This window comes from Stegostoma tigrinum, chromosome 2, assembly GCF_030684315.1.
Source record: "Stegostoma tigrinum isolate sSteTig4 chromosome 2, sSteTig4.hap1, whole genome shotgun sequence".
Classification (NCBI taxonomy): Eukaryota; Metazoa; Chordata; class Chondrichthyes; order Orectolobiformes; family Stegostomatidae; genus Stegostoma; species Stegostoma tigrinum.
This window is the reverse complement of record NC_081355.1, coordinates 82,855,326-82,880,499: the sequence shown is the minus strand read 5'-3', so window position 1 is coordinate 82,880,499 and position 25,174 is coordinate 82,855,326. Positions and strand designations below refer to the sequence as shown.

The 25,174-nt window shown below is 41.5% G+C and overlaps 1 protein-coding gene across 13 annotated transcripts in view; it reads right to left on the bottom strand.

Moving 5' to 3' along the window:
* Nucleotides 1–25,174, bottom strand: part of LOC125464760 (cytoplasmic dynein 1 intermediate chain 1) — a 272,641-nt gene that overhangs the window by 193,924 nt on the left and 53,543 nt on the right. For all 13 annotated transcript variants that reach the window (XM_048557615.1, XM_048557596.1, XM_059655073.1 and 10 more), the window contains one exon: nucleotides 24,671–24,783. In XM_048557615.1, coding sequence (XP_048413572.1) covers nucleotides 24,671–24,783 — 113 coding nt within the window. The remainder of the gene's footprint in view (nucleotides 1–24,670; nucleotides 24,784–25,174) is intronic.

The window sequence follows — 25,174 nt, the reverse complement described above, 5'->3', positions numbered from 1 at the left end:
AAAAACCTGTGACAGATACCCTGAAAGTTGCCATCACACCTATACCTCTGCCAACTCCAGTCTACTTGTTTCACTTTAAAGGGTCAGATTCCTGAAGAAGGACAACTGGGAGACCAAGTTACCCTCTGCAACAATGGCCAATGACTCTATCACAACGCCTGACTGAGGTAAAATGGAACTAGCTTGTTGCTGTGTAAAAATGAATATTTTCAACTATTTGAAAACATTTCAGAATGTCATGGTCCAATATTGAGCAAGCAGAAGTTGTTAGACTACACAGCACATTGAGGAAAGAGTAGCGCTCCTTTATGGAAAGACGGAGTGAGGCTAAGAATGGTTAGCTTGGGCCTTATCGCTGTAATTACAGTGACAGTCAAATCAGTTAGGTGGTGATGTAAAATAATAATACATTTGCAAATATGCACTTGTATTTGCAATGAAGTGTCAGCTGTGCCACTGTTGTGCCATCAGAAACTCTCTCTTTTGGCTTCTCCCCACTCTGAAGGGCAACTCCAGGGCTGGCAGTGCTTGGCTTTTAAAAAAGGGTGCCAGCACCACAAATTCCAGGCAGTTCCAGCAGTGGTAAATACTAAAAAAAGGGGTGTCAGAGGTGTAGTGCCTAGCTAACTAACTGAGTTATGGAGAATGGCATGAGAAAACTCACTAGAGTTCAAAAAGAGAAAACCTCCATGAAACTCACTGAAATTGACACTTTGTCAATTTCTCGTAAGATTCATCTCATAAAACTTACTTCCAAGCAACTTTAATTTCCACAAACCGAGATAGTAACAAAAAAAAACGAAATTCTGGAATAACTTGGTGGGGTGGGAGATGTTTTCTATGACACAGGAATTATTACACTAAAAGAATTTAAAATTCATCCAGCTTGCCTTCCTCAATCCTTCTATTCGCATAATAAAAAGGATAATCAACTTGTTGACTGTTGACAAAACATAACAATCAATCATTATTAGATAACAAAGTGTGAAGATGGATGAACACAGCAGGCCAAGCAGCATCTCAGGAGCACAAAAACTGACGTTTCGGGACTAAACCCTTCATCAGAGAGGGGGGATGGGGTGAGGGGTCTGGAATAAATAGGGAGGGGGGGGGGAGGCGGACCGAAGATGGAGAGAAAAGAAGATAGGTAGAGAGGAGAGTATAGGTGGGGAGGTAGAGAGGGCATAGGTCAGTCCAGGGAAGACAGACACGTCAAGGAGGTGGGATGAGGTTAGTAGGTAGGAGATGGAGGTGCGGTTTGAGGTGGAAGGAAGGGATGGGTGAGAGGAAGAACAGGTTAGGGAGGCAGAGACAGGCTGGGCTGGTTTTGTGATGCAGTGGGGGGAGGGGAAGAACTGGGCTGGTTTTGGGATGTAGTAGGGGAAGGGGAGATTTTGAAGCTGGTGAAGTCCACATTGATACCATTGGGCTGCAGGGTTCCCAAGCGGAATATGAGGAGTTGCTGTTCCTGCAACCTTCGGGTGGCATCATTGTGGCACTGCAGGAGGCCCATGATGGACATGTCATCTAAAGAATGGGAGGGGGAGTTGAAATGGTTCGCGACTGGGAGGTGCAGTTGTTTATTGCGAACCGAGAGGAGGTGTTCTGCAAAGCAGTCCCCAAGCCTCCGCTTGGTTTCCCCAATGTAGAGGGAGCCACACCGGGAGCAATGGATGCAGTATACCACATTGACAGATGTGCAGGTGAACCTCGGCTTAATGTGGAAAGTCATCTTGGGGCCTGGGATAGGGGTGAGGGAGGAGGTGTGGGGGCAAGTGTAGCACTTCCTGCGGTTGCAGGGGAAGGTGCCGGGTGCGGTGGGGTTGGAGGGCAATGTGGAGCGAACAAGGGAGTCACGGAGAGAGTGGTCTCTCCGGAAAGCAGACAAGGGTGGGGATGGAAATATGCCTTGGGGGGTGGGGTCAGATTGTAGATGGCGGAAGTGTCGGAGGATGACGCGTTGTATCCGGAGGTTGGTGGGATGCTGTGAGAGGACGAGGGGGATCCTCTTTGGGCGGTTGTGGCGGGGGCGGGGTGTGAGGGATGTGTTGCAGGAAATGTGGGAGATGCAGTCAAGGGCGTTCTCGACCACTGTGGGGGCAAGTTGCAGTCCTTGAAGAACTTGAACATCTGGGATGTCGGCTTGGGAACCCTGCAGCCCAATGGTATCAATATGGACTTCACTAGCTTCAATATCTCCCCTTCCCCCACCGCATCCCAAAACTAGCCCAGTTCATCCCCTCCCCCAGCTGCATCCCAAAACCAGCCCAGCCTATCTCTGCTTCCCTAACCGGTTCTTCCTCTCACCCATCCCTTCCTCCCACCTCAAGCCACACCTCCATTTCCTACCTACTAACCTCATCCCACCTCCTTGACCTGTCCGTCTTCGCTGGACTGACCTATGCCCTCTCTACCTCCCCACCTATACTCTCCTCTCAACCTATCTTGTTTTCTCTCCATCTTCGGTCCGCCTTCCCCTCTCTCCCTATTTATTGCAGAACCCTCACCCCATCCCCCTCTCTGAAGAAGGGTTTAGGCCCGAAAAGTCAGCTTTTGTGCTCCCGAGATGCTGCTTGGCCTGCTGTGTTCATCCAGCTCCACACTTTATTATCTAACATTTATTTGAATTTTTTTAACCCGACTGTAATGTCAATCCTTTAACAATATCTTATTTCTAACTATTTTTTAAATTCTAAAACAATGCAATTACTTTTTAATTCCTCTTTTGTTTCCGAGATATGTACTTGTACCGAAGATGGCACCATAAGAGGCAGACGTTGTAAAAGGTTTTCACTGTAGTCCTACAATGGAGTACATGTGACAATAAAAGGATATCCTTTGTTAATTTCCACCTTATCTTATTATTGACCAGGCAAATTAAAAAAAGTGGGTAACATTCTTACTTTCAAGTCAGGAAGCTGCGGATTCAAACTCCAGTATAAGACGCAAGAACAGAAAGCAGACTTATTCTCCAGCATTGGTAGTGATGTAGTGATGCACTTTTGGAGAAGCTGTCTTTTTGATGGGACTAAACCAAGAGTGTATCCTCAAAGTGGATGAAAAAGATCCCATGACCCTAAAACAGGACAACAAGAAAGCTCTCCCCCATATTCTGGTTGGCATGCATCTCTCAATAACATTGCTACAACTACAAAAGTAGCCACCTAACTTAGCCCTATGGGTACCATTCTTACAATGAATAACTGCACTTCTAAAGTATTTCATTGGCAATAATTTGAGTAACATAGAAGAAACTCAGCAAAGGAGATATGGCAACATCTATGGAGAGAATAACTTGCTTGTCACTCTTCAGAATTCTTCCATTTTAACTTGGGTCCTCTTGACAATATTACACAATCAAAATTTGCCTCCATACAAATTAGAATAGTTTCAAGTTGCAGCCACATACTTTGTTAATATATATCTTTAGTCTTACCTATTCTGCTGTCATTTCTACTAGGATTCAGATATAATCTCCTCTTGCTATACATGGAACACGTGAATTATGAGTAGGCCGTTAGCCTACTGGAGTCTGCTCCAGCATTCAATAACATCACATCAGCTCTGATTTTGGCCTCAACTCCAAGGTAAATTCAACTGCTGTGACATTCAAGAATTTATCTCAACCTTCAATGTATTCAATGATCCCCCGTCCACCATTCTCTTGGGGGAAAAAGAAGAGACTTCCAAAAATTCATGACCCTCAGAAAAAATCCTCCTCATTTCCATTTCAACTAGGAAATGGCTCATTTTAAAATATTTCCCGCAAGGGGAAAAATCTTATTGGCATCCACATTGTCAACTTCATTCTTCTAAACTCCAGTGGACATGGTGTAGCCTGTCTGACCTTTATCAAAATACAACTCTCCCTTCCCAGGGATTAGTACAGCAAACCTTCTGTGAACTGCTTCTAACAGATTTACATATTTTCTTAAACGGGGCAGCAAAATTGTACACAGTACTCCAATTGTAGTTTCAAAAATGCTGTAAACATCTGTAGCAAAACATCCCTACTTTTATATTCCATTCCCCTTACAATAAACATCAACATTACATTTGGCTTCCTCATCACATGCTGCGCCTGCATGCTAATGGATGGTGATTCATGTACAAGGACATCGAACAGATCCCTTTGTAGCTAGGAGCTCTATTGTCTGCTTCCATTTAAATAATATGCTGCTTTTCTATTCTTCTTACCAAAACAAATAAGTTGGTATTTTCTCACCCATTTAAACTCTTAACCTCACGATTTATCTTTCGAGTTTCTCCAAGGATAAACTTTAGCAGTAAATTACATCATAAATTCCGATCACTTGCTTTCAATTTTTATAAAAAGCTTGTATTTAAAATAAAATGGTGTAAATCAACACAAAAACTGAAATAAAATGGTGTAGAGCTGGAGGAACACAGCAGGGCAGCAGCATCAGAAGAGCAGGAAGGCTGACGTTTAGGGCCTAGGCCTTTCTTCAAAAGGTGCTTATTCAAATATCATTGGAGATGATTGTAAATACAGTCTGGTTTCCATCAAGTGTGAGTTGCATTCACAAAAGTTTGTCATGCTGCATGTTTAACAGGATTATCATAAACCAAAAAGAAGTCAGTGCTCCTACCTCTCCCCCGCAGAACGGGCAGCCCTCCACTCCAAACCCAACCTCACCATCAAACCCGCAGACAAGGGTGGCGCAGTGGTAGTATGGCGCACTGACCTCTACATCGCCAACTCTCCGACACCACCTCCTACCGCCCCCTCGATCATGACCCCCACACCCGAGCACCAAACCATCATCTCCAACACCATTCATGACCTCATCACCTCAGGGGACCTCCCACCCACAGCCTCCAACCCCATTGTTCCCCAACCCCGCACGGCCCGTTTCTATCTCCTTCCCAAAATCCACAAACCTGCCTGCACTGATCGACCCATCGTCTCAGCCTGCTCCTGCCCCACCGAACTCATCTCCACCTATCTGGACTCCATTTTCTCCCCTTTGGTCCAGGAACTCCCAACCTACATCCGTGACACCACCCACGTCCTCCACCTCCTCCAGGATTTCCAATTCCCTGGCCACCAACACCTCATTTTCACCATGGACGTCCAATCCCTATACACCTGCATTCCGCATGCAGATGGCCTCAAGGCCCTCCGCTTCTTCCTGTCCCGCAGGCCCGACCAGACCCCCTCCACCGACACCCTCATCCGCCTAGCCGAACTCGTCCTCACCCTCAACAACTTCTCTTCCGATTCCTCCCACTTCCAACAGACTAAAGGGGTGGCCATGAGCACCCGCATGGGCCCCAGCTATGCCTGCCTCTTTGTAGGTTACGTGGAACAGTCCCTATTCCGCACCTACACAGGCCCCAAACCCCACCTCTTCTTCCGTTACATTGATGACTTTATCGGCGCCGCCTCTTGCTCCCCAGAGGAGCTCGAACAGTTCGTCCACTTCACCAACACCTTCCACCCGTACCTTCAGTTCACCTGGGCCATATTCAGCACAACCCTCACCTTCCTGGATCTCTCAGTCTCCATCTCAGGCAACCAGCTTGTAACTGATGTCCATTTCAAGCCCACCGACTCCCACAGCTACCTAGAATATACCTCCTCCCACCCACCCTCCTGCAAAAATTCCATCCCCTATTCCCAATTCTTCCGCCTCCACCGCATCTGCTCCCACAATGAGGCATTCCACTCCCGCACATCCCAGATGTCCAAGTTCTTCAAGGACCGCAACTTTCCCCCCACAGTGGTTGAGAACGCCCTTGACCGCGTCTCCCGCATCACATCCCTCACACCCCGCCCCCGCCACAACCGCCCAAAGAGGATCCCCCTCGTTCTCACACACCACTCCACCAACCTCCAGATACAACGCATCATCCTCCGACACTTCCGCCATCTACAATCCAACCCCACCACCCAAGCCATTTTTCCATCCCCACCCCTGTCTGCTTTCCGGAGAGACCACTCTCTCCGTAACTCCCTTGTTCGCTCCACACTGCCCTCCAACCTCACCACACCCGGCACCTTCCCCTGCAACCGCAGGAAACGCTACACTTGCCCCCACACCTCCTCCCTCACCCCTATCCCAGGCCCCAAGATGACTTTCCATAACAAGCAGAGGTTCACCTGCACATCTGCCAATGTGGTATACTGCATCCACTGTACCCGGTGTGGCTACCTCTACATTGGGGAAACCAAGCGGAGGCTTGGGGACCGCTTTGCAGAACACCTCCGCTCGGTTCGCAATAAACAACTGCACCTCCCAGTCGCAAACCATTTCCACTCCCCCTCCCATTCTTTAGATGACATGTCCATCATGGGCCTCCTGCAGTGCCACAATGATGCCACCCGAAGGTTGCAGGAACAGCAACTCATATTCTGCTTGGGAACCCTGCAGCCCAATGGTATCAATGTGGACTTCACCAGCTTCAAAATCTCCCCTTCCCCCACCGCATCCCAAAACCAGCCCAGTTCTTCCCCTCCCCCCACTGCACCACACAACCAGCCCAGCTCTTCCCCTCCACCCACTGCATCCCAAAACCAGTACGACCTGTCTCTGCCTCCCTAACCTGTTCTTCCTCTCACCCATCCCTTCCTCCCACCTCAAGCCGCACCTCCATCTCCTACCTACTAACCTCATCCCATCTCCTTGACCTGTCCGTCTTCCCTGGACTGACCTATTCCCTCCCTACCTCCCCACCTATACTCTCCTCTCCACCTATCTTCTTTTCTCTCAATCTTCGGTCCGCCTCCCCCTCTCTCCCTATTTATTCCAGAACCCTCTTCCCATCCCCCTCTCTGATGAAGAGTCTAGGCCCGAAACGTCAGCTTTTGTGCTCCTGAGATGCTGCTGGGCCTGCTGTGTTCATCCAGCCTCACATTTTATCATCTAGGAGTCAGCGTTAGCTGGGTTACACATCCAAAACACACAAGCTGCAAGTTAAGAGAAAAACCCAATCCTGAAACCTTCAATCTGAATCACCCTGTCATGTAAAACTGTAGAAAGCGTCACAGTTATGCACCATCAGTGTCGCGGAGGAATAGTTCTGAAATGACTGCAGCCTCTGTCTAGATAGTTTGTTTGGTGGCGGGGGGGTGTGCAGTGGGGTTGGGTGAGTGAGAGGTGCAGTGTTGGTGGGTGGTGGTTTCAGATATGATCCTGAAGCATCAATTCCTCCTCATATATCACCTGAAATTTCTTCCCGACATCTACCACGCACCGTATGTCACAGCGCACAGAGCTAAGTCCAACAGGGAAGTCCCAGTCTGTGTCTCATCATGGCTGTCTTAATTAGCCTCTTAAATCGATTGCTATCCATTGCTTTTGTAGGCAGTTTATTGCCCATCCCGAATTTGCTATGAGTCTAGCATCACACGTCGGACCAGGAAAGGTGGCAGATCTCCTTCCCTGAGAGGATCTGTTCTATCCATTTAATAACAATTGGTAGTAGTTGGATGGTTGCAAGTAGGCTTTTTTTTTTAAAAAAGCTGAAACTAAAGTATCATCTGTCAAGGCGGATTCAAACCCAAATATTAAAATCTAATGACTAGTCCAGAAACACTACCACAATGACATCATCTTCCTGTTGTATTATTGAACCCCAACAAGAACTACACCCAACTGCAGTTAGAAAACTCAGGTCATCTTCTGAATCAGGCGGTGCGGACAGATGATGGTTTAAACAATGGTTTCTATGCCACGGAGAATATGGTTGTGATAGACATTCAAGAAAAGGCAGGAGCAAGAAAAGGTCAACTGAAGTTCATCACATTTATTTTCAAACTTACCTTTACTTTGAACATTTCTAATGACTTTGCCTCTAATATCCTGCTGTGTCACCTGTTGCAATCAATCATAGATCCTACAGTCATCTTTAACTTATTTTAATCCATATAATCTTGCTTATCTTTTACTACGTTAACATGTTTCCAAACAATGGCATTAACGCTTCTCTAATTATTTCCATATTGCTTACTCACTTTACATTGTGTGCCCATTTTACTTTCTCTATGCATCCATTCCAATGCAGGCCACAGTATTCAATGGATGAACTAAAAACTTTACACCATAATATTTTAAAATAGGATTATGATTACTGTGATCTTAACATTCATTAGCTTTAATTATCTACTCATCGGATACAGTTATTTTAACCTTAGATCCTTTTCTAAATTTTGGTGCTTGGTTACATTTTCGTTACACATTTCCAATGTACACCAAGGGTCAATAAATGTGGAACTGGAAAAGCACAGCCAGTCATGACAGCATCTGAGAGCAGGCAAGTCTATATTTCGAGGCAAAATCCATCAGGGCAAAGGTTTTGGCCTGAAAAAGCTGACTTTCTTGCTCCTTGGATGCTGTCTGACTGGTTGTGCTTTTCCAGCTCTGTTTATTACCTCAAGCTTGCAGCATCTGCAGTCCTTACTGTTTCTAATGTACACCACTTTGAACTTACTCACAACTTGTATTTATGAGTGCCAAGTTTCGTTTTGCGTGAAGATCTATTGAGAATCAAGGTATTAAGGGTTAGGAGATTTTAAGAAATGCAGGTGGAATGAGTTAGACCACATATCCACTTTGATCTCATTGAATAGTGAAATGGAGGAAAAAAAAACCTATTCCAATTCCCAAACTCCGAACAGTATCCTATCTCTATAGATTGGGGGTCGGGGGGGGAACAATAATAACAACATTTTATATTTACTTTTGACATTCGAGTTATTTACATAGATTGGAAAATTCAACAGATGGAATCTTGCACGTTGACAAATGATAAACGTAGAGGAACTCAGGCCACTTAATTAGGCAGAAAGCTGGCGCCATGTCTCACCAGGTCAACAGGTATGGGCGGTTTGTGAGCTGAAGTGGATTGGGGTTCTCAAAGGCAAACGGCACTCAGTGCCTGTTTGAGGGGTAGGACATGGACAGAGAGAGTGACTGCTTAAAGCCAAAACTCCAGTGTTGCTTCCAACTCACTGCTGTTTTTCATAACCCCCACCTCAGAAACCCCACTCCCAAAGATCATTTGCCTTATACCTTGATCCTTGGAGATCCTGGGTTTTCTTCAGGCAGCAGCCCCAGTCTCCTCCATGGCACTACAGGATGCGAGATCTACCAGTCACTGATTAGCTGGCAACTCTCACTGAGTAGGACTTCCATTCCTGGAGTTTTAATTCCAGGCAAAGCATTAAATTCAGCAGAGCTCATATTAATGTGGGTCTCTCACTTGCTCTGTAACCAGCTCTTGAGAACCCAGCCTAACAAACCTCCACACAATGATTCACAACTAGGATTCTCAGGAGACTTCAAATCAACTCAGTTTGAAATTCTACTTTATGCACACTTTAGGACAATTTGTCATCCAATGTCATGTTCTGCTATGTTTGTCTTTGAGATACATTAAACGTTTCTTTTAATTTTCAATTCTCATTTAAGATATTAACACCATCTACTATCTGCAACACATTTGTAATCATTCTTTTATTCAATTCACGCTGTTTTGCTAATTACTGCACCGAGCTAAGAATTATTAGCAAATGAGTCTTTACCATCGATCAATATATTGAAAGCCTAATTAAAATTGAGAGTGTGGACTTATATATGTCAGCAATGTAATTTAGTTTGTACCACCTCCAATTGTTTAGACGGTAAACAGTACATGCAATGCATCAAACTAGTTGTGATTCCTGCATGAATTTGGAACAACCCATCCCATTGTTGAGTGTGAGAGAGAGGGCGAGGGAGAGGGCGAGAGCGAGAGGGAGGGAGGGCGAGAGCGAGAGGGAGGGAGGGCGAGAGCGAGAGGGAGGGAGGGCGAGAGCGAGAGGGAGGGAGGGCGAGAGCGAGAGGGAGGGAGGGCGAGAGCGAGAGGGAGGGAGGGCCAGAGAGACACAGAGACACAGAGACACAGAGACACAGAGACACAGAGACACAGAGACACAGAGACACAGAGACACAGAGAGACAGAGAGACAGAGAGACAGAGAGACAGAGACACAGAGACACAGAGAGACAGAGACACAGAGACACAGAGACACAGAGACACAGAGACACAGAGACACAGAGACACAGAGACACAGAGAGACACAGAGACACAGAGACACAGAGACACAGAGACTTCTAAGGATTACCCCTTCAGAAAGGCCAGCTAACTATGGTGTCCTCCACAGCTGAACTTTGGAATGAGCTTATTGTATCCCTGTAAAAGGGATATTCCAGAACAGAGGACAGAAAATAAAGTTCACTTTGTGGTAGCACCTTTCTTTAATAGTCGGATTAAATCTCACTTCTTTAACACTCCTTTCATAGTCTGAATATTAATAAAGTATGAGCTAAGATAGACTCAAAGATGATTATACTAGAACTAAGGCTTAAGGTGGAGAGACAATAACCAGTTATAACAAGTAAACACTTGTAAATATTAGTACATATAACACATTTGTAGAGTTGTAAACAAAATGTTTTTTCATCTAACATTCTTTGCAGAATTGCTGCCAAAAAGTGTTATAAATAATGTTAGGCTTAAAAAGTGTTTTGTAGCAATGCAACTGCAGGAAATTGCAATGTTATTCTGATGTTAAAAGCTTGAAGGGCAAGCACCAGAAGTAAGGCTTAAGGTGAGGGTCCTAAAAGTTTAAGAAGAGCACTGAGCACACGGGACTCAGAAAGCTGGAGGCAAATAGTAGTATTGGGTTGGAGTAAGGGAGGAGCCAAAGAATGTATTAGAAGTAGGAGGAAGTGTGTGTGTTTGGGAATGGGACAGAAGTAAAACTTGAGGTTACACAGTGACAGAGGAGGTCAATATCACTAAAGGATTTGAAGTATGATGTGAGTTTTGAGAGAAGAAGTTAATGCAGGTCAGTAGAACAAGAGTGATTGGGGTGAAAACAACTTGGTATAGGATCAGAGTTTTGGATCAGTTAAATTCAAGTAACGAGGCCGGAGAAGAGGAAGCTATTAACTATCAGTGATTAATCCTTTTAACAACTGCCCTAATCTAAGGAAATACACTCACGATTCATGCCAACAATAGCCCTCATGTTAAGAATTTGCTGTAAAGGTAGTCTTGATGTTACAGCACAAAGATGCTGGAACTTTGGCTATCAAATATTACTGTTTGATAGAAACAATTCCACTCCATGATTCTGATTTCTGTAAGGGACAACATTTCTGAACGAATCACTGGTTTCTCCAGAGTCATGGTAAAAGCCATTTTGTAATCCTGAGGTGAGGACAAAGCTATCATACAATTTGCCATCCCTCACCCACTCAATTTCTCATTCTCACTGAAGTTCATTTTCTAAAACTTATATGGTACCCTCTTCCAGCATGCTACCTAGAATAGGAAGTTCACACAAAGTAGCAAAATAAACAAAAACTGTGTGTGCTAAAATCAAAAAAAACAGAAAATGCTGAAAGAGTACAGAGAATTAATCAGTGTCTGGAAGAGAAACAAAGATTAATATTTCAGGTGTGACCCATCATTATAATCAAGGGACGAAATATATGAAATGTTCAACAATTCCAACGGCCTTTTTGTCTTTAAATAGTAATTAAAGTTCACTACATGTAAAAACAAATGCTCACACAATAGGCAAATGGAATTGTAATTTAAAGTTTCCTGAGCTAGGGCCTCTTGCAGGTGGGCTTGCTTTATATTCAGAGCATTAGCATTGTATTTTTAAAGTTTTTACTAGGGCAAGGTTACCAGGATGATGGACAACTTGCAAGTCGCGGCACATGTGGGGTACAGGAAAGTGGAAAGACCACAAGCAACAAACACAGACACCAAAACTCTGTTGCAAGCATAGCTAAAGGCAATATCCAATCAAAGGGTTGTCACTGGTGTACTCAACGAATAAATGAGCTGCTTTGACAGGAAATTCCAACAGCAATTTTAATTCTGATCAGGCTTCAGGAAGTGGAAAGAATAAAAACACATCAATTATAATGACAGGAAGTCTTAAATAACATGGCATACAGCTGCTGCCAGCAAACATGATGGTTTATCTTAAATTATTTTTTGAAATAGTAACATAATATACATAGAAAGAGAAAATTCTTAAGAGGATGGGGTTAATTCCCAAACTGATTTTTTTAACAAGTGTTTTCTTTCTTGGCTGGCCTCTTCGGGAAAGCTTCAGTTTTGCTTTATGGATAGGGCATAGTTTTCCCCTCAAATGCAACTTTCCAATATCCAAGTATAACAAGTAAACATTTGTAAATATTAGTACAAACAACACATTTGCAGAGCTGTAAACAAAACATTTTTTCATCTAACATTCTTTGCAGAATTGCTGCCAAAGTGTTATGAACGATGTTAGGTTTACAAAGTGTTTTGCAGCAATGCAACTGCAGGAAATTGCAATTTTATTCTGATGTTAAAAGCTAGAAGGGCAAGCAGCAGAATAACCAGTCATTTCTAAATGCAATGCTCCATTTGCCTTTCTGACATTTTTAAGTGCTTTACCCCCATCATATTCAAATATAGTTTCTTGTTTTCCTTATTTTTTGAAATAGGACTGTAAAATAATGGAAATTTTTAAAAAACTCCTGGCTAAGTTGGCATTCTGAAGCTTGATCACTTTTAAAGTCTCAGAAGATGATCACTTACAAAGAATTACATAAAATTTCTATATGTTCATTATTTAAAACTGAATTCAACATAGTAATTCTGTATTTTAAAAGTTCTTTTTAAAAAAGTTCATCCAAAACACGTGCATGTCTTTTGAAAATCTGTTCAGATGCAGACATTAACAAAACTACACAAGTGCTGGAATGCACTGAATTTCACTTACACTCATGGTACTGACATTTAATTTTCAGTCTTATTTTTAAATGATGAATTATTCATGGTTTCAGTCAAGTTCTACCGCCTAGGGCTAGAAATCAAGGTGCAATCTTCATCTGTTTTCCACTAATTATGCTGTCTGTTTCATGGTAACAATGGTTAATTTAATTTTTAATGCCTTAATTTAAAAAATTACATATATGATATTCCAATACCTGAAATAATATTCTCTTTCAACAGCATTCTAAACATTTCAATTATTTATGCTCATTTCAGGTTTTAATTGGACTTTACTTTTATCCACACACAAAAAAGTGACCTGATTCATGTACAACTAAATGACTTGCAACAGTACCACAAAAATACTACAATGTATTCAAATGAGGAAGCCTATTTGGTTATCTTAATATACTTTCTTGAAAAACCCAGGATTTCCCAATTTAAAACACAAATATTTCAAATTAAGCCAAGGTTTCAGACTGCATGACAGAAGCCCATCTTTAAGTACAAATTATGCTATGCAAGGGGAAAAAAATCTTTAAAAATTTTCTCCATTTATTTGAATTGGTGCCCCTTTATCTTACTGTCAAAGTCATATTTCAAGGACTGCTCTATTCTCCTTTTTCATCTCACTTACTATATTACATGCATCCATGAGGTTCCTTCTCAGTTGCCTCCTTTCAAGGCTGAATATTTACATTTTCTCCAGTCTAACCTCATAAATCAATAACCGCTGGATTGTCATTTGACTCCAAAGTTTTATTGGTCTGATTAGACAGGCAGATTCTGCCAACAGCTAACTTACCAAAATACATATGTGTAATGCATGATAAAAGTCACTGGGGGTTAAATTGGATAGTCCTCGAAAATGGACGGAAGGATCACGATGCATGATTAACATGAGCCCCATTCAAAGCAATGCAGGCAGAAAGCCAGCTTCGTGCTGGCTGCTCATTACATTGATTTCTGCAGGCAGCCAGCATTAACCTCCCTGTTCAATGGTTGCACGCAAAAGCAGGGGGCCCAAGTGGTTACTTTACAACACTAATTGAAGATAGCCCTCTTAAAGGGACGGTACATTGTGGCTGCAGGAGGTGTTCCGATCATTGGGAATACTGCTGTACAACAATGATTAGCTACAAAAGCAAATAAGCCCCAAAGTTTTTTGATACTGCACTTGAGATCCTGATTGAAGAGGTCAAACAAAAAAAAGAGAGATATCCTGCAAACTCTGGGGGGATACCAGAGGCCCACCAGGCACATATTAGCAGGCAGTGGAAAAGATCAATGCTGAGGGTTTATCACCAGGAGCAAGGATGCAGTGCAGTAGGAAGAAGTTCAATTGTCACACTAAAGTAGCCATTGTAAATGAATACATCTTGAAATGCAACATCACGCGCGAAGCATTACTCAGTTCACACACCCCATTCACTGGTCAAAAATTTTCATCAGATGAAATTGCCAGAAACAAAAACAGAAGTTTCTGGAAAACCTCAGCAGGTCTGGCTGCATCTGTGGAGCCAGAGCAGGTGAAAAAGGATAGCAATAATGTCAGCTCAGAGGATGGTAAAATTTAGAACTCAATTCTGAAAACATCATATTGGTACTATATTAATTATTAATTTTTACTTAGATCAATTTATTTTTGTATTGGCCACAGGTATTAAGAAATAACAAGTAAGGTTGTGTCAGAGATAATGGGAACTGCAGATGCTGGAGAATCCAAGATAATAAAATGTGAGGCTGGATGAACACAGCAGGCCAAGCAGCATCTCAGGAGCACAAAAGCTGACGTTTCGGGCCTAGACCCTTCAGAGGTTGTGTGCCAGGACACACATCAGCCAGGATGTCAATGCATAGACTGACTGACCGCCCACTGACCATCATGTGTACTGACATACAGTGAAAAGTTTTACTTCCGAGCAGTACAGGCAGATCATAGTAAGCAAGGATGTACAGATCAGAGAGTTTGAAAAAATAAGAGTTAGATGGAGACAGAGGTTACATTGCACATGGCATGTGCTAGGCGAAGTCAACATTATTGGAGGCTATTCAGTCCATTTATCAGTCTTATAACAACCAGGAAGAAGCCGTTCCTGAATCTGCTGGTGCATGTTCAGGCTTCTGTATCTTCTGCCTTATGGAAGCGATTGTATGAGGTCATTATTGGGATTCGATGGGTCTTTGATTATATCGGCTGTCTGCTGTAGAAAGGTTGCCATGTAAGTGGAGTCCATGGGTAGAATGTCGGCTTCCATGATGGTCTGGTCCAGGCAAACCACCTTCTGTAGTTTCTTATGGTCCTGGGCAGAGCAGTTGCCATACTAAGCTGTTATGCACCCGGACAGTATGCTTTCAATGGTGCATCTGTTGAAGTTGGTGAGGGTCTTTATGGACATGCCAAATTTCCTATGCTGCCTGAGGAATGAAAGACGTTGTTATGCCTTCTTGTCAGTCACATTTACATGGGAAGTCCAGGACAGGTCATTAGCTATCGTGACTCCAACAAACTTGATGTTCTCCACCCTCTCAATTTCAGTTCCATTGATGTGGATATTAAATAGCCTACTCTTGTTCATATTTTCCTGAGCACTCAGTACTAGCCAGTCTATTACCCAAATACCAACTGAATTTTAACCCATTCTAGGAAGCATCCAAACATCAAATTGCCACAACAACCAAAATAAATAACCAAAAACTAACCGGCAAGAATCTAATGATCCCTTTAAAACAGTCCACCTGGGGGAAAGAAGAGTTCCTAATGCAGTTAAACACAAGGTCAGCTGTAACAAGAGGCCAAACTCCAAAACAGAATCATTAGTGGTAAATCAGTGTTATACAATGATTAACATCATGGTCTTCCAGCAGACGTACATGCATGCTAAATAATCTTTCAACATGACCACGTGTGTACAGTATACTGGAGGTGCGCATACATGTCAGGAACACCATGTTGGAAACTTAAGAAGCATTACTGAATCTAAATTTACCCCCCCCTCCAATGTATTTAATTTATTACAGATTTGATAGCTTGTATATTTTGATTGGAAGTAACGCTAATTTCCACTTTGAGAGACTCAACAAGATGCATATGCTGGAATTATTTTTACAATAATTTTGTAGTACAGATGTAAGAGTATCTTCTAAATAAGGCTAAGAAGCTTTTTTTTCCCCCTTTTTGAAGACTTCATCCAATTTTAGCTTCAAAGGTCAACATCTAATTTTTGATACTTTATGGTGATGTCATCAGAAACTAAATGCGCACTATCTTTTGCTCACATCTCGGCATTTTGGTCACATTCCCACAATTATATGGGCACTTTTGTTTTTAATGGACAGACATATCAATTTAGCTACAAATTACATTTGTAAACATAGAGAAAGAAGTTTATTAAACGAAACGGGAAATGAGGCATTTGCCAAAGCAAGGCTGAAAGTTAACTTGTTCTGATAATGTTGCCAATGATTTGATCAATTGAAGTCATTTAAAGTACTGGTCAATTTTGGCCAATCTTTCTCAGCCTTGATCATGTGGAGGTGAAAGAGAACTAAATAATGGAATTCCAAAACAATCTTGAAATTGGCCCAATTATATGCAATTCCAGGTCTCTGATTTATCCACAGTTCTTAATGTTATGAGGATTATGAAAGCCATTCAACTGACAGAAAACAATCTTCAGGGTATGCTCTGTTCCAAGGATGCTACATTTGATTGCTTTACAATGTTGTCATGATTCAATTCTGGCTAGCAACAGGGAAAGGGCTTACTGCCAAGTCCTCAAGACATCATTCTCAGTTCAGGGAAACAGAGAAGTTCAAAAAGGTTAAAAGCAATGTGTGAGGGAGAAATAAGCAGACCCAAAGTTATACGTGCTGCAGTTGGCTGCAATGCTGGGAAAGCAACTGAACCACACAGGTTATTTGTAGGGGACTTGGGAGGAGTCAAGAGTAGTCAAATGGTTCAATGCTGTCAGAACTCAGGAGAAGTTTTAAGAATTGAGGTAGCCAAGTGTTGCAGTTACAACTTAGAAATATTCCAGGGCAGCTGAGAAAATAGAAAAGTTGCTGGCTATATTGGGGAAATAGTAAGGGGTTCGGGACCAGCTGAGATTGTTTATAATTACTAAAAGCAATTCAAGTCTGGAGCTTGTGAAAGAAATCCAGGAATAGAGTGGCTCAAAGAGGTATCAACGTAAGCTCAGGTAATGCTTGGCCATGACTACCGAAGTCAAGGAAGTGCAGATCCAGAAAAATAGGGTGATAAACCTGAACAGGAGCAGTCGTTGAAGCAATCCTTAATGAAATGGCTCTTGCGAAATACTTTCAAGGCCAGATTGGCAAAAGGGAAGAATTGTCATCTCATAAAGTTTATGACCTGTGTCATTAACTTCTGGGTTGGTGAGGGTGGCGGGAGGATGCTTAAAAATCCATGGGATCTATCTGGAGTGCATTTGCTATTCAATGTGCACTATGGAAATGTTCAATCACATCTACTGCCCGTGTTTAACGTGTAATTTTTGGTGAACCAAGTAAGTCATAGATATGTAGTAATTTGTATTATGGTTCTCATGTTGTAACAATAAAATTTATTATTGTTTGTTTAAAACCATGGACTGTCTTGGCCTTGTTCTCTCAATGAATGGCCACAGGCCCCTAAACTTCAACTTGAAAATAAAAGTTACTAATTCCGAGCCACATCATAAATTTAAAATCTGGTCTGAAATTGTAACAGGACATCAACTGGTAAACTTGGCCCAGTGCCAAAAAATTGAAACAATGAAGCAGAGCAAAAATTAGGTGCCTACATATAAGAGGTCTCATTTCTGTTTGAAGGTCCCCAACACAAGTGCTTGAGAATCGCACCAGCACATATGATGAGAGTAATTTCCAGCAAAGTTTTTGAAAAAAATTGTAGCTCACGTTGTGGATGAGGTTGTACACTTCCTCACTGAGTTGATGCGTTTGATTGCAGATGTTTTGTCAACCTGCTAAGTAACATTGTCAGTGCGTCTTCAAGGCAGAGATTGATAAGTTCTTGATCGCACAAGGAATCAAGGGTTATGGGGAGAGTGCAGGGAAGTGGAGTTGAAATGCCCATCAGCCATGATTAAATGGCAGAGTGGACTTGATGGGCTGAATGGCCTTACGTCCACTCCTATATCTTATGGTCTTATGGTCTCCAGTGAAGCATTGGGGTTCTGTCCCACTGGTTATTTATGCGTCTCATTTTGCTGGGGTGATTGGCATCACTTCCAGTTCTGTTTTTCAATGGTTTGTATATCAGATCCAGTTCAATGTGTTTGCTGATGGTGTTCCACTTGGAATGCCAGGCCTCCAGGAATTCCCTGGCATGTCTCTGTCCAGCTTGTGTGATTATGGTTGTGTCACCCCAGTTGAATTCATATCCTTCTTTGTCCATGTGTATGGAGATTAGTGAGAACAGGTTTCTCAGAGTCCTTGCATGCTATTTTGTATCGTTAGTTTTATTGGTTGTGAGTATAGGATCCTTCACGTTTGTCGGTAGCTGTTGCAGGGTGGTTGTTGGTTTGTGGGCTATTCTGTTACCTAGGGGTCTGAGTAGTCTTGTGGTCATCTCTGATATATGGTAGGGTGACCAGTGCGTTCTCTTGTTCCGGTCTATCAGTCTTGATGAGGTGGGGGGGTGGGGGGGGGGGAGGAAATCACACTGGCGTTCCATTGACTTGTTTGAATATATGGTCAATGAAGGTGAAGCGGGTTGTAAGGCACAGATCCAGCAGTTTCAGGGTGCTGCCCTTGTCATTGCTGTTGGTGACCAGGGCTGCCTGCCTTCCCGATTCATCTAGCAGCGTGGCAATTGTCTCTTTGGCTAGGTCGATGTTGATGGATGTAAATAGTGCTGTTATGTCGAAGAATATCATTATCATGTCTTCTTCTATCGTGGTATGATGCAGAGGAATTCTTGGGAGGAGTGGAAGGAGTGAGTAGTGTTTTCTTCTAATCATTTCAGTTTCCATTGTGGCTCTTTGGTTAATCTATATGTTGGTGCACTTGGTAGTGAGAAAATAGGTCTCAGTGAGAACCCTGGCTTGTGTATCTCAGGAAGTCCGTATAAGCAAGGAGTCGTCCAAAGAGGATTCCCAATATCAGGACTGATAACAGAAGCAATAATGCAAAGGTTTGAACGGACAGCACTCCCCACTATACAACCCAAACTCTGGGTCCTCTATGTAGGAGGATATCTACTTGATTATCAAACTCAAGACTAGAAGAAACCCACTGACAAACATCATCCTTTGTTAATTTTATTTTGGTGAGGAAGAGGAGAACAATAACTGACTACCCTCCCTAGCTGTAACTGTGGAATGCAAGAACAACTCCAGTATGTTCAGAAAGACCACCCTTACCAACCAGGTACTCAATAACACCAGCAACCACTCCGATACCCAAAAAACGGAGCTGTAAGAGGACAACATTCAAATGGGCCACAACACATTGCAGCAACCCGGAACTGCAAAAAAGCAGAACAGGAGCACTTATATGGTATTTTTAAAAGGAATGGATACCCAAAAAGCACAACCCACTGCTACTGCCACGACAGAACACAGCAAGACGGCACAATGTGGCCAGACACACTAGTCACCCTGCTGTTCATCAGAGACAACCACAAGACTACTCAGACCCCTAGATATCAGGGTAGCCCATAAACCAAGAAGCACACGGCGACAGCGACTGACGAACGTAAAGGATCCTATACCCGCAACCAATAAAATTAACTTAATTCACAAAATGCCATGCAAGGGCTGAGAGAAACATTACATAGGCCAAACTGGAACAAAACTGACAATGAAGGATACACTAACACCAATTAGCCACCAAGAGACACGACCAGTTCTCACTGGTCTCAAAACACACGGATGAAGGAGGATACAAATTTGACTGGGACAACACATCCATAATTGCACCAGCCAAACAGAGACATGCCAGGGAATTCCTGGAGGCCTGGCATTCCAACCGGAACTCCATCAACAAACACATTGAACTGGGCCCAATATACAAACAATTGAAAAACAGAACAGGAAATGATGTCAACCACCCCAGCAAACCAAAGCATGGAAATAACAAGCCGGACAGAACACCCACACTTTACTGGAGGCATACTGACAATGTTACCTAGCAGGGTGACAAAACATCTGCAATCAAACTAAACAAATTGCTGGAAAAGCTCAGCAGGTCTGGCAGCATCTGTTTGTTTCCTTCACAGAGTTAACATTTTGGGTCTGGTGACAAATACACTGACTCAGCAAGCAAGTCTGCAACCTAATTTCCAGCAACTGGCACAGGATCTGGCGCTACAAATCTGATCCTTTGTTTGCTTTGCAGCCAAAGTGTTTGAATGTGTCTGGGTGTCGTTTAGGTGGGTGGTGGCCTATGCAAGCCCCTCCCCATTTGTACTACAGAGAAATTGACCATTAATTTGAAAAGTAGAGCAGACATTAGCCAGTCAAATATAATGTTACTGCAAAGCATTGTTTGGATGGTTACTTTCATCACACAATAAACTATGGACTAACTGATTCACAGGAGGTGAGCTATGTGATTTAACGTACCTCATACAAGCAACCTCACAAGCAAAATGGAATGCTATAGGCAACATGGCAAAACAAATTAGTCTACTTAATTTCTTAAAATGTCAACAGACATTTGTTGAATCCGCAAAACCAAATAACAAAATTATCCTCTTCCAAATTTAAATATCCTTCAACAACACCTACTATCACCTCTGCACCCAAGTGATCGTACTAGTTTGGTGCCACCACTTGCTCAACTTGCTCCAGTACGTTTTCTGTGTTTTGTATAGAAATCTATTTGCATTCAGGTAAACATGTGAAATGGATGTATGGTTGTGTTATGTATTTATTGGATTTGATTAATTTTATGTTGTTGGCAATAATAAGAAACAGGGTAATCACCGAAGTGAGAAAGGAATGGACAGATATTTTGCTTGTGAGAGATGAAGAAAGATGTGAGAGAGATTATTTGGAGCATAAACAAAAAACATCAGATACACCAAGTAGAATTTACAGCGCAGCCACTTGTTCAGCTGTGAGACCTTTCAATGTTTCCTGTTCCCTGCCCAGCTGTTGTAAATTGAGGCACAGCCAAGGTTCCATTTCAACTACTCCACTGCCAGTCAGAATAATAAAAGAACTTACATTATAAATGACCGGTAATGCTCAATACCATCCATGGATTGATAGCAAAGTAATGTGATTCAAGAACTCTGACTTTATACTGCACTACTACACCATCTAACTATTCAAAAAGCTTAAACAATAATTTGATTGCAATAGCAAGGACGTAATGCATTTGACTGTTAGACAAAAGCAACCAAGGTCATATTACATTCAGAAGGTCACAAGCTTGACCAATTTCTGCATAGTTGGTAAATAAATGTAAAACTTATACTTGCAACAGAAATAAATTCGAGTTTTGAGAAAAAAAATTATATAGCACAACAATTAGTTTATTCACAAAACATGAAATACATTTCCAAAATTATATATCAAATTCATTTTGGTTTGATAGCCCACTGATTACCCTTGAAACATGTACTCTGATGAAATGAACATCCATCCCAATTGGTCTAAGTAATTTAACACAGTCAGCATGAAATAGAAATGGTAGACTGGTGACAAGTTAAACATGACCCAACATTTAAGAGTATCTGTGATGGTTTTGAGCAGTGTATTTTGACCAGTTTTTCTTTTAAGAAAGTCTTTGAGCCCGAGCTGCTCCTTAGTAGTTGAACAAGCAGTTATTCGGTTAAGTTTTCCAATAGAGTTAAAGTTAGAACCTAGAACATTACAGCACAGTACAGGCCCTTCGGCCCTCGATGTTCTGCCGACCTGTCATACCGATCTCAAGCCCATCTAACCTACACTATTCCATGTTCGTCTATATGCTTATCCAATGATGCCTTAAATGTACTTAAAGTTGCCGAATCTACGACCGTTGCAGGCAAAGCGTTCCATTCCCTTACTACTCTGAGTAAAGAAACTACCTCTGACATCTATCCTATATCTTTCACCCCTCAATTTAAAGCTATGCCCCTTCATGCTCGCTGTCACCATCCTAGAAAAAAGGCTCTCCCTATCCACCCTATCTAACCCTCTGATTATTTTCTATGTCTCAACTGAGTCACCTCTCAACCTTCTTCTCTCTAATGAAAACAGCCTTAAGTCCCTCAGCCTTTCCTCGTAAGACCTTCCCTCCATACCAGGCAACATCCTAGTAAATCTCCTCTGCACCCTTTCCAAAGCTTCCACATCCCTCTTATAATGCGGTGACCAGAACTGTACACAATACTCCAAGTGCGGCCGCACCAGAGTTTTGTACAGCTGCAGCATAACCTCCTGGTTCCAGAACTCGATCCCTCTATTAATAAAAGCTAAAACACTGTATATGCCTTCTTATACCAATACTTCTATCTTTCGTTTCCATTTTAGCTGGGTGTACAAATAAAGTATGTTGTACTTAAAGATGCGACCAATCAAATTACATCTGGAACACAGCACTTTATACTTTCCTTTAAATGAGATAAAAGTTAAGAGTCTAGGGAATCTCTGATATATTTGAAGGGGGTCTGGTCTGGTCCATAACAATATCAAAAAATACATTAGGAGTCTATTAGCCTTCAAATGTCATGAAAAAAAATTCCCATTAAAGCCCACACATTATCCAAATTAAGATATACAGCTAAGAGACAGAATCATTTTTTTCCTTTTAAGTTACATTTTCTCACCATCTTTCTTCTTTTATCGAACAATATCATTGTAAAAAGTTATATCAACACATTAAATGCTATGGACTTTAACTTAAGGTCTACTGATTCAAATTTCAATTTGTATTCGCAAACATTTTCAAGTCCAACTTAAAGCTGCATGATATTCATTGGCTTGCTCATTTTGAGTAGCAAAATTTTGTTTAAAGTGCACAAGAGGTAATTGAGAGAAAGTGTTAGATTTATTTAAGTGTGGGAGCAATGGTTTGTGCAATTTAATTGGACAGAGTGCCCTAATTTTAGCTCAGTGCAATTGATCGGATTGAAATGCTGATCTGTTTTGATCTATTAGATTTCCTAGTACTCCTAAAGTAACTTCAGAGTCTCTCGCCACAGAACAAGTGAATAAGGTGCAAAGAAAAGTCACAAAACGAATTTAACAGTGAATGCAGAGGGTATTAATATTTTTCAAGGAAAGGGAAGGTATTTGCAAACTAGCTGTAGTGAAATACTAATATTTGCATCAATAATACTTAGCAATTTAGGTCAGCTATTTTGTGTCTCCCCACTGAATCTTTAAACCACCACCACAAGATGGCGCCAGATTTTTGCTTTGGACAGATAGAAAAGATCGTATAAAAGGACAGATAGGGTTCAAAATTAGTCTCTTTTTCTACCAAACCTTTGTTCCAAATAAACTGATGGGAATCATAGCATATATGATGACACGCAACTGTATATAAACATTTTAAATTGTTGCAATGTGAAAATCCTTAAAATTAAGTCATTATAATGGAATAGCACATCAGTAGATCATAAACTCAACACTATCGGTGTATTTTGACCTTAAACTAATGGAGCTTCTTGTTCCATATACCAAGAGGTAAATTTGTAAAATGGTTTAGCAATTTAAATACATTTCATTTTGAGGTTAAGCAGGCTGCAGTAAGTCTTTGACACAGCTCTTCATTAAAACATGACAGTGTTGGATACACTGGAGGGGCTTGTTATTGCCATATGAATGCAACAGAATGCTGTATGGAAGAAGTGATCATTTTGTCTCAATTGGACATTGGACACGATTTTACTACTGGAAAATACAAATGAAGCACAAGAAACGTAAATCTGTACACATTCCATTGCTAGAGACTTAAAAAGTACACACCAGAAAAAAAGACTCAGTTGCTGCCTAACTTTACTCAAACTCCAAGCTCATTCTTCAATAGCAAGGCCACACATGCATCTATCAAATTACATACTAAAGACCTGATGTAAGCATGGACTTCTGTTGCCATATGTTGCTAACACTCAATAACATTTGGTCAACAATTACAAAGTCAGAATGGCAGGCTAACATTTATATTGGAAATACTCCTAGGTAAAATGTTGCCCATGGATGTTTGTTGGTCAGTGTGAGGTTGGTAGGATGATTTCCTTGAGCTTTCAAGAACTTTAGCAATCCTTTTTCTTTCTTGTATTTGTCTGAATCTTAAAACTTTTTCACTCAATAAATTGGAACACATACCTCCTGCCTAACAGAATGCATTTACATTTTTTCCAACACTCACACGGTTTTCCACTCGTTCACTATGTTTGTCAGCTTTACACTCCTGCCCAACACCCAAAAATCATTCCTAGATAATTTACTTCCTCAATTTCAGACTAGACTCGACACAAATCAGATATTCCCTGGTACCAGTGTGCCCCTGTTAGCTTTCTTGGGTAATATTATGGTCAACATATACATTTAAATTGAGAAAAGAGAGAATTATGGTTAGAAACAGAGAAGTTCTATTTTTACCAGAAATCTGAAAAAGACTATTCAGGAAAAAAATCATTCCAGGGGAACAGCATTTTAAAGGGAGACTAGACAGGTTTTCGGAGAAGTGCAAGGCCAAAGAAAATTGCAAAAAAAGATGAGGATTTACACACTAGCGACTGATTCTGGAGAGAAGTCTCATGAGAAGATTCTTGAATTGACCACAAATATGAGGCTTTTTTGAAATAAGAATTTGAGTGAGCAAGGAGGAGACAAACCAGGTCGAAATAAAATACAACTGAAATGTTGACTTCCAAATGTATAATACATTTTGAATATGTTTGAAAAACAAGTTATTACCTTCTGGCTGTTGAGCAATGGGCGTTTGGGTTTCTTTGGAGTATGACACCACTTCTCGAGGTAAAAAATCAACTTGAGTAATTTTTGAAATCACAAGTTTCGGCATGCGGCGGCTGCATCAGATAAAGATCTTTTATATTTTAAATGCGTCATACAAAATGACATTTTAAAATCAAAAGTTATATTTTCAAAAACAAATGAGAAGGAAGTAAAATTAAGCACATTTGTTTGAAGTCTAGATTATACAGAGCTAGCATCTAACATTGCAGGTCAGATGTTTTTGTTATTGTTAACTCAATTTTCATTCCCCAATAAGTATATTCATATAATATCTATGAATGCAAATAGATACCGCGTGTTTGCCATCTAAAATACCGTTCACGTGAAGCTGGGCTTATGCAAGTGAATTGCATGGTAATGGTAAGATTACTTTTATTGATTGAAGTAAATTTGATTTTCTTGGTAAGATAGATGATCAGGTTATCATATAATTAATTTGTACAA